Source organism: Rhinoderma darwinii, chromosome 13 (genome assembly GCF_050947455.1).
Source record: "Rhinoderma darwinii isolate aRhiDar2 chromosome 13, aRhiDar2.hap1, whole genome shotgun sequence".
Taxonomy (NCBI): domain Eukaryota; kingdom Metazoa; phylum Chordata; class Amphibia; order Anura; family Rhinodermatidae; genus Rhinoderma; species Rhinoderma darwinii.
The window spans coordinates 31,000,915-31,019,740 of NC_134699.1; the positions used below are offsets into that span (position 1 = coordinate 31,000,915).

The 18,826-nt window shown below is 41.4% G+C and overlaps 1 protein-coding gene across 1 annotated transcript in view; it reads right to left on the bottom strand.

Annotated features, from left to right (window-relative positions):
• DUSP3 (dual specificity phosphatase 3) overlaps nucleotides 1-18,826 on the bottom strand; it is a 57,368-nt gene that overhangs the window by 18,151 nt on the left and 20,391 nt on the right. Inside the window, exon 2 of the mRNA XM_075846231.1 lies at nucleotides 7,759-7,985. Coding sequence (XP_075702346.1) covers nucleotides 7,759-7,985 — 227 coding nt within the window. The remainder of the gene's footprint in view (nucleotides 1-7,758; nucleotides 7,986-18,826) is intronic.

Genomic DNA, 18,826 nt, shown 5'->3' on the forward strand with positions numbered 1-18,826 from the left:
CGTTATGAGACAATAATGAGGTTCCTCCACTTCAATGACAACGCACAGGCCCCCCCAAGTACCGATGCAAACCGGGATCGGTTGTTCAAAATAAGACCGCTAATAAATTCCCTGAATAATTTATTTCTGCAACTCTACACCCCTGAGCAGAATGTAAGTGTGGACGAATCCCTCCTCAACTTTCATGGCAGACTTAGCTTTCGCCAATATCTACCTTCCAAAAGGGCAAGATATGGCGTTAAGCTCTACAAATTGTGTGAAAGCGGGTCAGGATATACCACCGCCTTCAGGATTTATGAAGGGCGGGACCGCACAATAAATGTTCCTGGATGCCCCCCTGATCTTTCCACCAGCAGTAAGATCGTGTGGGAGATAATGCAGCCTCTGCTTCACAAGGGGTACCACCTGTACTGTGATAATTTTTATTCGAGTGTGCCCCTGTTTAGGCATTTGCATGCTGCAAGGACTGGGGCATGTGGTACCATGCGCAAAAACCGAATTGGTTTTCCACAGCAATTAGTGGGGAAGCGCATGGTAAAGGCGGACTCCTGTGCTTATGCATCTGAAGAATTGCTGGCGGTCAAGTTCAGGGATCGCAAAGATGTGTATGTGCTAAGCACGATTCATACCGCAGGAACAGTGGCAGTGAGGGAAAGAGGGGCAACATCGGACAAGCACAAACCAGTGAGCGTGTCCGAATATAACAAGTACATGGGGGGGGTGGATTTAAGCGACCAGGTTTTACAGCCCTATTTAGTAAAACGCAAAACTAAAACCTGGTACAAAAAGGTGGCCATTTATTTGTTACAGGTGGCCATCCACAACTCATTTGTGCTCTACAAAAAAAACAGAGGCAGAGACACATACCTGGATTTCCAGGGAAAAATTATTGAAGGCCTCATTTTTGATGTTCAGGACACCCGAGAATGCCCCCAGTCTGAGGATGTCACGCGACTGACTGAAAGACACTTCATCAGTCGGATTCCCCCAACAGCAACCAGAAGCAACCCCCAGAAAAAGTGCCGCGTCTGCAGAAAAGACGGGCACCGCAAAGATTCCCGATATTTCTGTCCCTCATGTCCCTCGCAACCAGGCCTGTGCATTGAGCCATGTTTTAAAAAATACCACACTGTTCTGAATTATTAGATTTTAGTTAATTTGTTGAAAATATATTTGCCCTACATTACGTTTTTATTTTTCCCCTGATTTTACTCCAAGGGTGAGGGAGGGAATGGGTGGGGGGTGGATGTCATGTTTGATGTTTTCTAAAGTTCATCTGCTGGAGAGTCCATTTGCATTAACCTGAAATTTCTTATTTTAGAAAACCCCAAAAAATAAATTCCCATTATACCCCTAGATGAATATTTTGGGATTTCTGCTTCAAGAGCAGATATTTTGGAAGTGTTATAGAAACTCTGTTGAGTTTTGTAAAACCAGCTTTGAAAAAAAGCGATTTGTGAAATAATCTTCTATCCTCCGCCCTCCTACATCTCTATGTGATAAATAAGGCCACATATTTGGTATCCCCGTGCACGGGAGAAGTGGCAGAATGTGAACGGAGATTAATTTTGACCGTGGTCTAAGCCGTGTGTGAAAAATGCTGGTATAAACTGACGCATTTGCTAAAAAATTGCTAATTTTATTTTGATCCATCTTATTCAAGAAACTTTCAGAAGAAAACTGGACTGTCTAAAAATATGATAAACCCCTTGAAGGAAACCTTGTGGGGTCTACTTGTGTGAATGAAGTCATTGATGGGGTGTTTCTAATGTTTCAGCAGCATTACGCCCCCCAGAAAACAGTATGCGGCTATAAAGTCAAGTGCAGAATTCCTGGACCGAAAAGGCCAAAAAGCCTCCTTTTATGCCAAGCCCTGGCACATGCCCGTGAATAAAGCACACATATTTGGTATCCCCATGCACGGGAGAAGTGGAAGAATGTGAAATGCGATGAATTTTGTCCGTGGTCCATTTTGTGTGTGAAAAAGCTAGCATAAACTGACGCATTTGTTAAAAAAAAAAGGTAATTTTATTTTGTTCCATCTTATTCAAGAAACTTTCAGAAGAAAACTGGACTGTCTAAAAATATGATAAACCCCTTGAAGGAAACCTTGTGGGGTCTACTTGTGTGAATGAAGTCATTTATGGGGTGTTTCTAATGTTTCAGCAGCATTAGGCCCCCCAGAAAACAGTATGCGGCTCTAAAATCAAATGCAAAATTCCTGGACCGAAAAGGCCAAAAAGCCTCCTTTTATGCCAAGCCCTGGCACATGCCCGCACAGTGAATAAGGCACACATATTTGGTATCCCCATGCATGGGAGAAGTGGAAGAACGTGAAAGGAGATGAATTTTGTCCGTGGTCTATACCGTGTGTGAAAAATACTAGCCTAAACTGACGCATTTGCTAAAAAAGTGCTGATTTTATTTTGTTCCATCTTATTCAAGAAACTTTCAGAAGAAAACTGGACTTGCTAAAAATATGATAAACCCCTTGAAGGAAACCTTGTGGGGTCTACTTGTGTGAATGAAGTCATTTATGGGGTGTTTCTAATGTTTCAGCAGCATTAGGCCCCCCAGAAAACAGTATACGGCTCTAAAATCAAATGCAAAATTCCTGGACCGAAAAGGCCAAAAAGCCTCCTTTTATGCCAAGCCCTGGCACATGCCCGCACAGTGAATAAGGCTCACATATTTGGTATCCCCATGCACGGGAGAAGTGGAAGAATGTGAAAGGAGATTAATTTTGGCCGTGGTTCATACCGTGTGTGAAAAATGCTAGCATAAACCGACGCAATTGTTAAATTCTTGCATTTTTTTCCAATTTTGCCCACTTTAGAGAAAAAAAAAAAAATGATATATACTGACAAATGCCACTAAAACAAAGCCCTATCTGTCCTTTAAAAAAAGAGTGTAAAATTCAAAGATGAACTTTATTCACCTGCTGAGTTATAGTCATCTAAAGAAGCGCATAGCAAAATTGTGAAATTTGCTCTGGTCATTTAGCTGTAAAACAGCCTAGTCCTTAACCGGTTAAGGAGATTTTATGGAGTTTAAGTGGTTTTACACTGGACCAATCCCTTTTCATCAGAAGGGTCCCACGACGATAAACTTATCCCACTGTTTGGACCCACGTAATCTTTGAGGGAACCTGGCAGCAAGTGTTACATTTTTCTACTGTGTCACCAAGCGGAAATGAAGCACCACAAAAATTCCCATTGAAAACAATGGGTTGTCCATGTAATGCATGAAAATCTGGGGTCCTCAAGATTGAAAGATGCTCTTTGCAGCCACTCTCCACTCCATCTTATAGTTGAGAGTCCAGAGTGTAGGACCCCACTCTCTTGACACACAATTACATAATAGGGTATACGAAAATAGTTTTATTACTATTATTAGAAAAATGTTTGTAGGAGGAATCCTCCAGCTCACCTTTAGCAGATTCACACGGCTGGCTGCGCCCGGATCCCCGTGTCAGCACACCGTGTAGGAACAGAAAAGGATGCAAGAGATAGATCCAGCGCCAAGATAGATCCAGCGGTTCGGACGACTACGGCGTCCTTATTCATGGCTTGAAAACAAGCCATGAATAAGGACGCCGTTGTCATCCGAAACGTGTAGGCACCGCCTATACCTATAACCACCTTTGTACCTGGAATATATTCTTCCCTTTTTAAATGCATTTTTTGAATAAAATTAGAATGGAGCTTCCTTTTTAAACACTTTCCTTGTCTTGGCGCTGGATCTGTCTCTTGCATCCTTTTCTATTATTATTAGCTTTATTATTATTTTTTTTAAATAAAACACATTTGTTTTTTACACTAAATATATGCTACACAACTTAACCTGCTCAGCATTCTCCTAGATCTGCAGTTCTGTACTCATATAACCTGTTAATTAAATGTGAGCAGATGGCGACACAGTAAAAAGTGACTGCTGTTTATTCACCCAAATGTTTTCTATATATATATTTGTGCATTATGTATTGAAGATGTTTTGACTAGGATCTGATCACATTACTGTGCTTTGTCTACTGATCATCTGAGGCCATTCCAACTAAATGTTTTCTGTACAGTATCAATAAGCAACAAGAGTGTGGATCCTATGGAAGTCAATTACAGTACGTGACAGTGTTATACAAAAAACTTTGTGGAGGATATCGGTGCCAAACCTGGCCCTGCCTTCACACTGGAGGTGGTAGTTATACTCACATCACTCACACAAATAATAACAACATTACCAGATACCCTCAAAACTAATGGGTGCAATTGCATCAACTCAACTACCCTTGAAATGCCCTACATGCTAATAAAGCACCCAAGTGAGTTTTAGGCCAGTCAGCAGCCAAGAGATATGAGCCCGCTCTGTGCTTTAGACTCACCAAAAAGGAGAGGTTGCTTCAATGCAGTCTCTAGACTGGAACTTCAGGGAGATGTTCAGTAGGTACAAAGGCACTAACTTGTTAAGCTATAGATTTTTATTTAAAAGAGTTTGTCCTCTTTTGTGACTTGGTTTTCGCATCTCAGGAGCCATGTCATCGCCTAGAGACTAGCAAATTTATGGTCAGTATCACAGCCTTTCTATGTACTGGCAATCTGACTGCCTATATGAGATGTGGCATATGAACGCATGGCAGGTGTTGGCATAACGAGTGGCAGAAAATAGCCTTCTCCTTAGACGTTCACAGAACCATTTCTCCGCCATCTGTGAATCTGTCCATAAAGTTCTGTCTGACATGCTAACATTTTCTCAGATAAAGCTAAGCCTACACTGAGTTTATGGTGTTTTTACGAACATGCAACTTAATGAGGGTGTCTCATCAAAACAATCCCTTTTCATATGCCGAATTAGGGAATATAGACATCCTATAGGGTGGACCTCCATACACACATGCACAAAAAGTAAACTGACTAAAATTAGCAGTGTTTCATAAGCTTTGCGCTCTGCTAACCACTAGTGATCAGTTGCTAACCACGGGGGGAAGCGGTGTCAGGCCACATTTTTCTGCTCCATGGGAAATTTGACATTACATGCCAGCCATTAAAATGAATGACCGACCATGTAATGCATGGGTGTGGGAGGTCCGCCAGAGAAAGAGCTGCTCTTACCCCTCAATGTCGCCTAAAAGGGCATATGGACAGGGGTTGTCCTGGTGAGACAACCGCTTTAAAAGAAATACACAGTAAAGTATTCAAACTTGTCCATCATAGTGTACATAAGGAATTTAACCAGGGTTTCAGGCCATAAAAGAAGATGGATCATTCACTATGTACTGGGTAGTAATAAAATATATTACAATCTATAATAATGATCAATGCCATTGCAGCGAGGTTATCTCGTCTTGCCGCACTAAAAATCCCATCTTACCCAGTTAGCATTACGTCTACAAAAAATTTATAGGAGCACAGACTCAAATTCAATTCTCCGGCACAACTACATTTCATGGTTGACTGGCAAAAGAGATGGAATAATGCTAATTTTGCAAATATCTCCCTTTTCTGACATATCGCCATCCAGACTTGGTGTGAACGCTCAGACTCAGAAAATGAAAAGTGGAAAAAAAATTATAATCAATTCTCACAATTTATAGGCGATGCACAAATATGTTTTATAGAAAGAACTGCTCTTGGCAGAGACATATAGGAAGCATAGGGTAAATGAAGCATTGGGTAAATGAAGCATTGGGTAACTGAGTTATGTTTCGCCTTATTCCTGATATGATTCGTTTTTTACTAAATATTTCAACCAAGCAACATTATTTGATCCTTTCACCACCAAAATAATATTTGTGTTTGGTTACGAGGAACTACAAGGAAAATTATTCAGACTGTACAATATATAGTAATTTTTTTTAGACTATAAGACAAGAAAAAAATCTCTGTGTCTTATTAAGCAGAGTCAGGGGAGGGGGAGGCACCAGATTTCCGTGACTGCATAAAGCGCTCTATCCAATAGAGAGAACTATGCGGCTGCTCTCTGCTGGGACGTGATATTTTTTGATCAGCGCAGGGCAATATGGGCACATCGCAATTAGCTTCCTGTCAGACAGGACACATAACATACCCTAGACCACCAGGGAACAAATATTAACTCCTATTCTACCCTAGACCACCAAAAAAAGGGGGCATTACCTTAGACCACCAGGAAAAAATATTAAACCTATTCTACCGTAGACCATAAGGCATAAACCCCCTTCTTCTACTCTAGGCCAACAAAAAAAAGGAAGCATTGCCCTAAATCACCAGGGAATAAAATATTAACCCCATTCTACCCTAAAACACTAGATATTAACCCCCTCTTCTACCCTAGGCTACCAAGGAAGGGGCATTACCCAGACCAGTGCTTTAAAACTGTGCGGCAGGTCTTACTGGCAGGCACCTCCCAGTTGTCGGTGAGGGGCAGCTGGGGAGGCAGTTTTGATAGAAGTAATTATATCCAGCAAAAGCCTCTCTATGGCTGCACCAATCCCTGGTTTAGTAACATAACTGACTTCTTTTGTATTATTTTAATGTTTTACTGGTCTCGGAAAACAAATTTTACTCTATAGGCCATTTCTAAACATTTTGGCCCGGACTACGACCATTCTGGCTGGTGAGGCCCCAAAAGAAAAAGCTCTATTGTCAACAAAGTCTATAGAAAATGGTCCTTTGACAACACAGCAAAAGAAGATGAATTGGGCAAACTGGGCAGCCACTTGGCATCTGTTTACCAATTATTCTTAATACTATAAATCAGAAATCCAATTTCTCTTCTTATTAAACTGGAATACTTTATCCTCAATTTATCTGCAAAGTCAATTTTTTTCTATGCTGACAAGCAACGGATATTATAAAAAGTATTTTTAACCAAAATATGCATCTCTGTCTTCTCACAGGTGAACTTCCCTAGCACGAATGTGCTCATAGAAAAATAATCCAGAAACCTGGACCATTACAAATCGTGATACAGGCCCTTCCTATTGTTCATAATTCTACAAGAGAACTGACTAACTATTGTGCTTATTCTCCAAAACTAGGTTATATAGAGGAGGGTGAAGTGGCACAAGGACAACCTGTAACACAGGAATGTTGCCAGCATGGGGCATTTTAACAATAGGTCTATGGATGGAAACGCTTGTGTGTTACATAATCTACCTGAGAACATATAAAGTTCATACTGTACATTGAATTTAAAGCGCTTTTCTCCCTGAATTAAAGAATCACCAGTAAATCGAAGACTTCTGCTCTTTTGCCATGTTAGAAATGTAATTTAACTGCTCCTTAGTAAAAGTGGTTGTCTCATGAAGACAACCCTTTCCCATGTGAGCTATTAGGGCATAACTACATCATAGAGGGGTCTATCCTATAATATAGTACATGGCCGTCCATTGCATGGCTCGCTGCTGCTCCCCTTGTCAACAACCAATTCCCAGGGTTATCTGGAACCAGATCAGCAGCGATCAGCTGACCGCTGGGAACACTTCAACTTAAAAAGGGGTTGTCTATGATTAAGGACCCCACTGGTCTAAAACGCGTAAGCGTGGTCCCATGATTTTTTTTCTTTTAACCTCGTTGTTTTAAACATGACCTAATAAACCTTATAACTTTTATCTTGAGTGCTGGATATACCTACACTATACACCACTATTCCCTTGATAACCAATACAGCTGACTCTGAAACGGCAAATATAGTCATGCAACGATCCCAGGGAAGAACATGTATGACTGCGTTACTAGGCATCCATGTGGGGATTAAGCTTAAATTACCTTTTCATCTACTCACCATCTTTTTGTGACAATGCTTTATCGATAAAGTCAGAGGCTTCCTCAAAGTAAGAGCTCAGGTCAAAATTTGGTCTATCATTGGCTTTAATACCATGGTAGGTAATGCCTGTGCCATTGTAGAAGGCAGTATTTGTGTTCACGTGCATGAAGGAATTCCCCTCGGCAGCATTGAGGATGTGAGTTATCCCAAGGCGCTGCAGTCTCATGATGTTCTGTGCGATGAAACTAAAAAACATAAAAGAAGGATTATAGATGTATAGGGAGCAGCTTATCATTTATAGTATAGCCACGGTATACACACAGGCAGGATAGATATTTCACTGACACTTCATGACATAAGGAATTAGTAACCTCAATTTTGCAAATAGCTACATTTATTTCAATTTAAAGGGGTATTCTCATTTTAGGAAATCACGGCATTGCTACATGATTGGTGGAAAACCCCCACCAATCTCAAGAAAGAAGGGGCATAAGTAGGGCTGGGTTATTAGTACCGAACGCAAAATCACGATTGAGTTACTATGAAGGATTATTTAGACCACACCCTTTTTGCATACCACGTCCACTATTTGCATGCTAGGTCATTGAATTACTATTTATCCCCTGAGCCAGCTGTATACTGCTGTATATAATATACCCAAACACTTCCCCCACACAGTATAATGCCCTTATAATTGCCCTCCGCAGCATAATGCCCCTATAGCTGCTCTCTACACAGTATAATATACCTCCTGACACTGCCCACACAGTATTTTGCCCCATAGTACTCCCCACTCAGTATAATGCCCCATAGCTGCCGCCACACATTATAATGCCCCAATAGTTGCCCCCACACAGTATAATGCCCCTATAGCTGCCCTCCACACAGTATAATGCTCCCCATTTATTTTAAGTAACATATTGTTAGTTACCAGCTCAAAGCAGAAACAAATCCGTCCCCATTAAAATATAATGCAGAGTTCCAGAAAACGATGCATAGCGGTTTTCTGATAAAAGACAATGAGATAAGGATATTCTATTTGTGATTGGCGAGTTTCTAACTTGTGTGAACCCTGCTGATCACTAAAACAACGTGGCAGCTGTATTAGGAAAGCTCTTTGCCCCTTTGGCTCTGCCCAGCTTTTTTTAAGAGGCCACGTTGTCACTGTTTGGCCCATCAAAGTCAGGGGCCAACCATGCGGTCTCCGAAAAAAGCTAATCAGATTTAACAAGAACTCTTTGAGAAGTCATGCCCCTCCGTTCTAGTGATCAGTGAGGGTCATAGCAGTCAGTGCTACATCAATTGAACAATTTCTTAAAGAGGCTCTGTCACCAGATTTTGCAACCCCTATCTGCTATTGCAGCAGATCGGCGCTGCAATGGAGATTACAGTAACGTTTTTATTTTTTTAAAACGAGCATTTTTGGCCAAATTATGACCATTTTCGTATTTATGCAAATGAGGCTTGCAAAAGTCCAAGTTGGTGTGTTTAAAAGTAAAAGTCCAAGTGGGCGTGTATTATGTGCGTACATCGGGGCGTGTTTACTACTTTTACTAGCTGGGCGTTCTGACGAGAAGTATCATCCACTTCTCTTCAGAACGCCCAGCTTCTGGCAGATCACGCTGTGACGTCACTTCCCCAGGTCCTGCATCGTGTCAGACGAGCGAGGACACATCGGCACCAGAGGCTACATTTGATTCTGCAGCAGCATCAGCGTTTGCAGGTAAGTAGCTACATCGACTTACCTGCAAACGCCGATGCTGCTGCAGAATCAACTGTAGCCTCTGGTGCCGATGTGTCCTCGCTCGTCTGACACGATGCAGGACCTGTGAGTGACGTCACAGCGTGATCTGGCAGAAGCTGGGCGTTCTGAAGAGAAGTGGATGATACTTCTCATCAGAGCGCCCAGCTAGTAAAAGTAGTAAAAACGCCCCCATGTACGCACATAATACACGCCCACTTGGACTTTTAAACACACCCACTTGGACTTTTGCAAGCCTCATTTGCATAACTACAAAAATGGTCATAACTTGGCCAAAAATGCTTGTTTTTTAAAAATAAAAACGTTACTGTAATCTACATTGCAGCGCCTATCTGCTGCAATAGGAGATAGGGGTTGCAAAATCTGGTGACAGAGCCTCTTTAAGTGACAAAACCGCTTTAACTGAAAGATTTAGCAGACAAATTACTTTTAGTTGTCAAATTAAAAAAGGTATGAAAAAGGTTCCAATGCTAGGCAAGCAAAATTTCGCGGCTCAACATACGACATGCATTCACACACAAATACATACATATGCATATACAGTAGATAAACTCAGATGCACATATACAGATGGAGATAGATACACACAAATACCACATACATTTACATAAGTGTACACACACACACACACACACACACACACAAACAGACATATTTAACTCTTCCGTACAGTTATCTACGATTGACAATTGGTTTTAAAGTCTACATTGTCTTTGCTATAAAAGATCATCTGGTATTTGCACAATAGCAGATTAGGAGGATATCCCAAACCAATAGATATTTTAAGCATTTAATTAAAGGGCAGGTAAATATTATGGGGTCACAAACTGACATTTGCCATTTGGATTCTGAAAACGATCAGGTAATACGGGATTAAAACAGATTTTTGGAGAATGCTGGACCAGAGGGAATTAAGCACCATCAAGTGCTGCATCGGTCATTTACGGCTCTATGTGATAAAATGCAAAATCTCTAGAAGACGTTTTAAAGGAGCGTAGACATTTTGGAAACCTTCAATCAAGCCACATGTATCCAGCACTAAAGAAACCTAGTGGACGAGTGAATACTATGCAGACAAGGTTAGATTTAGAAGATGCACAATGGATTAATACCGCCACATAGTTGTCTTGTTGAACTGACAATAATTTCTACAAATAAATAAGTGATTGCTTTGATATGAAAGGGTTAAAACAAAGATATCTGAAACGCATGCATGGTATGGCAGCTGGAAAGAAAGCATCAGGAAGATATTTGCCCAATAGTGAAGCAGATGGATCAGGAAAACATGATTACCTACAGAGCATAAAGTTATACCCGAGGAGAGAACATATGAAAGCAATGCTAGGAGAACACACAGACCCGGATAATCATGTAGTACAGGATTTCAGATTGTGCTATTATTATGCAGCATGTACGAATTCCTTAGTGTAATGTAGAAATGTTTCATTTATTAGAATATTCAAAAAATTAGGCTGCAGGGAACTTCTGGCTTTCTGCTGCCTCCCTGCAAACCAGTCAGCAGACACAGCCTATAGTCTGGAGCACAAGAACACACAACAGGCTGCCCTAATCGGCAGCCTGCAGTCTGCTCATAGTTTTGCAGAAGAGCCACAGGGGAGAGAAAATTCTGTGTTGGCCATGTATGTTATGGTGTAAAGGATCTGCCAGGCACAACTTCTGTGTATACGCCCATGGGTAATCAGTCTGCACCTGTTTCTCTGTCTCTGAGACTGACTCCATCTTCCACCACTCAGGATGGCAGGCTTAGGAGTGGGAGAGCCTATCGCAGCCTGGCCAGACGGAGCTAGCTCCCGCCCTCTGTCTATTTATACCTGCCTTTCCTGTTCCTCCTTTGCTTGTGAATCTTCTCGTGTGGTTTCCTGGCCTTGCTGCAGCTCCTAGCTATTTGACCTTGCTTCATACTGACCCCGGCTTACTGACTACTCTCCTGCTCTGCGATTGGTACCTCGTACACTCCTGGTTTGACTCGGCTCGTTCACCTCTCGTTGCTTACGGTGTTGCCGTGGGCAACTGTCCCATTTCCCTTTCCTTGTGTCCCCTTGTCTGTTTGTCTGTCGTGCACCTACTGAGCGTAGGGACCGTCGCCCAGTTGTACCCCGTCGCCTAGGGCGGGTCGTTGCAAGTAGGCAGGGACTGAGTGGTGGGTAGATTAGGGCTCACTGTCTGTTTCCCTACCCCCCTGTCGTTACATATGGCCTGTTTATTGGCCTAGTCGACTGCGCTATTGATTGCATCAAAAAAACGGAAATCTGCCGGAATAGTGACAAACGGAAACCATTAGCAATGTTTCCGTCACCATTGATATCAATGGTGATGCAAACGGAAGCTAAGGTTTCCGTTTGCCTTTCCATTGAGAGGTTTACCCGACGGAAACCTCAGACGGAACCCCTCAACGGAAAGCCAACGCTGATGTGAACAGGCCCTTATTAGTGAAGTGAACAACGGTTTCTGATAATGTAATTTTTTTTCGGAGAAGAAATGACCATTCTTACTTTGTCTGACACAAGCTACTGGAACAACCGGTTTCCAAATGGATAAAAGGCCATGTTCACACATTACGTGTGTGCTGCACAATCAAAAACCGCACAAGTTTTACAGCGAATTGCAGCAGTTTTGCTATATGGTTATTGGGTGTATAGATTTTACAGGTAAAACAATAAAAATGTGTTTCACCTTTCAAAACTGAGCTGCCCATAACCGCATCCCAAATCCGTGGCATAGACAAAGGCCTTTAGGATAGGCTATCAATGTTTGATCGGTGCAGGCCCGACCTCTGAGACCCCTGTCAATAGGCACAATAAAGGAGCCACGTCGCACCTATCAGTACGAGCGGCTATGCCTAGCACTGACGATCATCCTATTCAAGTAGGCTGCGGGACCCCACCAATCAAACATCGATGGCCAGGGTTTCAGTCACCATCAAGTATAATTACAGAACGGTTTCAAACGGCTCACTAAACCTATGTCCCCAAGGTATGCAAATGGGTGCCTATACAGTTGCATATGTCTGTCTGCCATTGACAAAAACGTACACTACAAAAGTATACGTTTTCTTTGTATTGGTTTACACACAGTTGTATTAAAAAGGGTTATCAACTTCGCTTTCCAATACAGTTGAGCCAAGGGTATACCAACGTATACCAGTCAAAAGTATGCATAGGATTGGGTAATAAAAGTCTATGTGCACATTAGATATATACACTTCAAGATTTTCCAGACATGTGAAACAAACGATCAGCCCAAACATGGTGTGAACCTAGCATGACAGGCTCCTCAATATTCTCTCACGGTCCTACAGTCTTTTCGGGATTGTACCACGTTCAAGCAAGTCTCCTTGACTTCTCTTCGGGAGAACGTAATTTAGCTCCCCCCCCACTTTTTGAGCAACTAACAAAGAAGAATGTTATCTCAGGGGGATGCTGCTGGCATGTTCACATTTAACAATACACAATGCCAACTGAAGTCAATGGGCAACCTTGTAATACACAGCCTTGCCGAGTCCTCCAGGAAGGCGCTAATTGAATCAGCTCTCCACTTTGGCTAATGGTGTGGGGTCCGGGGCAGGAGACCCCTCTCTATGATATTCCTTTAATTCTTACCACCAGTAGTCTGAACTCAAAGTCATGTTCTGCTGAGAAGGTCCTAGCTTTTATCATCAATATGCTTCTGTCTCATAGTGGACAATTATGCTGGTCACAACAGAACAATGACGTCCAATGTGGGTACCTTAGATAAGGATTAGCAAATGCAGCATGCAAAAACTATATATTCTTAGGGACTTTCCAGGGATCACTGATGAATAATTACAATGTGTAAATTATTTTATTCCTAGAGTTTCCCTTTAACAGCTCTTGTATTCAAGGTTACTTGTGCTTTAGGATTAATGGTCCCAATATTACAGCTACCGGTCCATTCTCCTATTTTTCGAAACGGCACAAAACATATATAAATGTTGTGCCATTTGGTGTATAGGAGCGCTGAAATAATACAACGTGCTCATAGTTATAGCTATTTAACTATGAGTTATGAGTGCTCCCCTCAAATACAGCGGACTCATAATTATGAGTCCGCTGTATATGAATCCATTGTATTACATATTTTAGCGCTCCAATTATCCAAACGACACAAATTTTTTTTGGTCCTGTTTTGGATAATGTAACTACGGACCGATAGCTGTAACATGATGTCCTTACATGGGGCCGTCTACTCAGTTGACAGATCCACTTAAAGGGAATGTGTTGCCAGCAAAACATGTTTTGTTTTTTTTAGTTAAACAATTAGTGTGTAGGTGATTAAACATTGTTCTAATTTTTTTTATTTTTTTCACGAGTCAGGAAATATTATAAATTGGATTCAATTTATAATATTTCCCAGCACTGGTCACTAGATGGAGCACTTCCCAAAATTGCAGCATTGCATGTGGTAAAGCAACCACATTGCTTTATGCTGCAAAATTGGGAAAAAATCCCTCGCTCTAGTGAGCTCTCAGAATCCCCCCCTCCTTTATCCTGGCTAGTGCAGGGAGAAACGAGGGGTTTGAACGGTCTAACCTCCTACACTGTGTGTCGCCATTTTTTGAGCTAACACACAGTGTAGAAGGTTTACATACACTAGTAAAACACACTGAAACACGAACATACATAGAAATCGCTTATCTGCTCCAGTCGCCGCCGCTCCCTCCGGTCCGTCCGCTCCGTCTGCTGCTCCATGTGTACATGTCCGTAAGCCGCGACCGGAAGTAGTAATCTTACTGCCCGGCCACGACTTCCGGTCCACAGGAAAATGGCGCCGGACGGCGCGCATTTCAAATTGAACTGTGTGGGAGCGGCGCATGCGCCGTTCCCACACAGCGGCGTACATGATAGTGGACGGAACTGGCCCCGTTCGCAGTCCCTATGGGACTGGAGCTGCCGTATTCCATGTCTGTATGTGTCGTTAATCGACACATACAGAAATGGAAAAAAAAAAATGGCAGCCCCCTAGGGAAGAAAAAGTGTAAAAATAGAAAAAAGTAACACACAAACACACAAATAAATATAAACGTTTTTAATAAAACCCTAACATAAAACTGATATAAAAAAAAAAATGTTGGCGACACTGTTCCTTTAAAGAAAATAATCAAGATGCTGTTAAAAGATATGTGTGCAAAGTAATCCCGCATCAGACAGCAAACAAGAAAATAGACATTTCACCTGACATCAAGATAATGAGGATCATACATTTCCCATCCATTCCTACTTTTACTGTATTTCAATTTTCCTCTATGAGAATTCCATTTAACTTCTCTGGGGAGGTTGAATCATTAAAACTCCACCATCTGTAAAGAAAAGCTTCATTACACTTTTAATGCAGGGAAATTCTACTAAATTAGTTCCTCTAGTAATTCCCATAGAATTTTCTTATGGGTCACCTACCAGGCAAATAAGGTGAAATCAACACAGAAATAAAAGGTTGTCCTATAAAAAATATTCCGTTACGTGCGATCAGTCTATCTGTTTGCCTTTTGTTCAAGTCCAAGTATGGGCTGGGCGACACAGGTGCTAGTGGCAGCCAAATACATGCAAGTCATTCTGCCCCGCCAATCAGCGGCATTGGACGACGCTCGTTCAGCTCCAGCAGACATGCTCAGAAGAGAGCATGTTTGCATCGCCAGTGAACAGCGTGGGAACGGGATCATGGGAGTATGTCAAGTTTATATATTTTTTTCTCATAAAAATGTGAGTGGCTTTATCTATAGTGGGGGGGTCTATCTACAGGGGGGGTCGTCTATGTGGGCCATTATATACAGGGGGGTGTAGCTACAGGGGAGGTCTGTTTGTGGGGATGTGGGCCATTATATACAGGGGGGTCTATATGTGTGCCACTAAATAACGGGGGGCTCTATATGTGGGGCACAATCTACAGGGGGGGTCTATATGTGGGGATGTGGGCCACTATATACAGGGCAACGATAGGCCATCTTTGTTTGCCTGTGAGAATGTTTCAGATCTTGATTCACCATGGTAACACGCAAATAGTACTGTTCCATCAATTCTGGGTGACAACATGCATGACCGTCTGTTACAGCCCATGATCACTGAAAAATAATATTTCTTGTTTAAAAACTGAGCAACAGAAACATATTATGGGTGGAGATGTCATAGAGATAGAATAGAGAAAGACTAGCTCACTACAAGATGAATTTTGAACCTGATTCTTGTCTGAACTGGACAACACTTGTCCATATGAGATATGGATGTCAAATAGGGGGGGGTGTACCGCTCCAGCACTGGTGCACTTTGTGCAATCGTGCCGCTTCTCCGGCAATAACAGCTGATCTCCCGGGATTTGGGCAGCCCAACCAGCGGCGATTAGCTTGGGACAGCTATTTTAATCCTCATATCTCAAACATTCTGGCTGGGAGGCACTTCAGTAGCCAAGGACGTATCTCATACATACTTGCTACAAATGGACCTAGCTCAGGCTAAATCGTGACTACAGACGCAATCTTGGTCTTGTTTTAAAGCCAACAATCAGCGATCTAGCCCAAGCTAGAGTAAGCTGAAGTGGGACGTGCAGCTCCACCTCTGCCTGTGTGAAGAAGCAGAGAGGTGGGCTAAGAGGGACATGCTGTCAGGGTGCAGGAAGGAGGAGGATTTGTGATATGCCCCCCTTCTCCTGATAATTGGACTCCACGACTCGTACATGTGCCAGTGTCTAAATAGCGGAAACCAAGTAAGTCACACCAAGCACTTCACACATAAACATCAATAACATTTTACAAATGGTACACTGTCCTTATACTGTCTGTAAATAATCTTTAGCGGAAAATCCTCTGACTGCTGCTCTATCGATACCAGTTACATGTTACAGTGAGAACAATAATGAGGTCTTGTGTATCATAGTTAGATTTTTAGCCACAAACATGAATTTTTATAAAAATAAATTTGAAAAATTACACTTGACACAAAGCTGCATGAAGGCGCCTGTGTGTGTAAAGTGCTGAGCGGCATGTTGACAATGTGCTAGGTGTCTACTTTCAAAAAAAATATATGGATATGGGTTTCAGTACGAATTTCTCATTTTAGGATTCACTTTTTGTGTGTACATGTCAAGAGTAAAAATTGTCCTGGCTACCAGAGGAGCAAAGTATCCAGAAACCCGTTAGTGAAAGGGTTAAATGCTACTGTTCATCAAAACATGATTGATATCTACTCTTACATGGCCCTATGCTCAGACCAATTATAACATCATGCGAAAAAATTGTTTATTATCAGCCTGTATCAGAGTAAACTCAATAGGTTGTTAGTACTATCAGGTACAATGATGAATACCTATAAGTGCATTAGTCAAGATTCTGAGGCACGAGGCTTTTCATACCAAATTCAAGTTTCACCGTCAGTATTGTCAAAAGACCACTTCAAACAAAACATAAATTAAAACTTCAGAATCAATCTTATTTTCCTAATCAAATTGCTTTGCCTGATCGTGGTGTTCGGTAAGGACAGAGAAGTAGAAATGAGTTTGACGTGGCTTAATTTGATCAGAGACTCTTGATGCTGAAATTGTATTTCTATTCTTCACTCTGCTTTGAAATTTTCATATTCAGATCTTCCAGATGGCACAAGATAATAGAGGTCTGTGATTAGCATGGTTCCCCTGTCTGCGAGCGGTTCAGGGGCCGTTTGGGGCATCTCAAGTACATTTTGCATTGTGACAGCACACAGCTTGGCAAATATTAAAAAGTAATTTTCTAACTTTTAGCTTAATAAAATAAAGACAAATATGATCAATGAAAATGTTTTGTGCGTCTTAAAAAGTAGGTTTTTTGTAGAAAGAATAGTGGTACTTAAAGGACACGGCCAATTTTGGCCTTGAGGACAGAACAATTTTTTATATTTCCCTCTTTGCATCCCGACGCTCATAACTTTTATTTTTTGTACGACATCGTTGTATGAGACTTTGTTTTTTGCAGAACCAGTTGTACTTTATGTTGGTACTATTTTTTGGTGCAAATACATTATCGTTTAATTTATATAAATTTTTCATTTTGGCGAAAATGCAGAAAAAAAGACGTTTCGCTGCAGTTTTAATATTTATTTTTTTTACACCATACACCGATCATCATTAATAATGTTATACATTTGCTGTTCAGGTTGTTACGGTCGTGGCGATACCAAATATATCTTTATTTTTTTATGTTTTGGGACTTAGAAATACAATTTTGTTTACAATAAATAAACTTTTTAAAATGTGTATTTTGTAACTTTTTTTTTATTTAACATTAAAACATTTTTACATTAATTTAACTTAATGAGCGGGGCTGCGGCTGTGTTTTACAGATGTTGCCCTGCTCCCGATCGTGCGCGGACACGGCTGTCATATAGGACGAGAATGCTCGTCCTAATGCGCGAAGTACCTGCCGCTCGGCAACTAGTTAAAGAGGATCTGTCCCTAGTTTAGTAATGCCCTATCTCCTAGCTAATCTAATAGGCGCTGTGACACTGATAATGCTAGTGAAAATTGTGTCCCGAAACGTTTATTATTTTAAAACTTATGAACTTTTTTCTAAATATGCAACGGAGGCCACACTAGACAAGTGGGTGTCTACACCAGCGATTCTCCTGAGGTGTAGCCTCCTCACAGCCTCTGACGCTGTCCTATCAGCATGAAGCTGCTTCACACAGTGTGAGAGACTGAGGCTGGAGGGAAGGGGGGATCACTTCAAATAGCCATATCTCCGGCTGTGGACCACCTAGAACAGTGATTCTGGTGGCATATGAAAGATGAGAATGGCAGTTCTAGCTCTAAATTACTCAGATAAGCAATATAAATGGTAATATAACCGTTTTTAATGGTCTACCTAACTACTTCAAAAAGTGTCAATGTAAAGTGCGAAAGCACTAGTACAAAATAATGACTGGACACACCTGTATCATAATCCAACTATGCTAATATGCTAAATGAATCGAATATTTATGGTTCCGTTGTAACAAAAATATATCCCTAATAAGGATTATGTATCATGATGAGATGCATAAACCTAAAGAAGTTATCCAGGATTAGAAAAATATGGCTGCTGTCTTCCAAAAACAGGAACCACGTGTACACAGGTTGTGTGTGGTATTGTAGCTCAGCTTCATTCACTTTAACGGAACTGATCCACAATACCAGACACAACCTGTGGCAAGGTGTGGCGCTGTTTTTGGAAGAAAGCAGCATTTTTTTCTAATCCTGAACGAGAACTTGAAGCCTCTTCAGAATTTGCAGACAAGGGTGCTTCACTTTTAAAGAAACTAGATGCGCCAATAAGAATAGATTTTA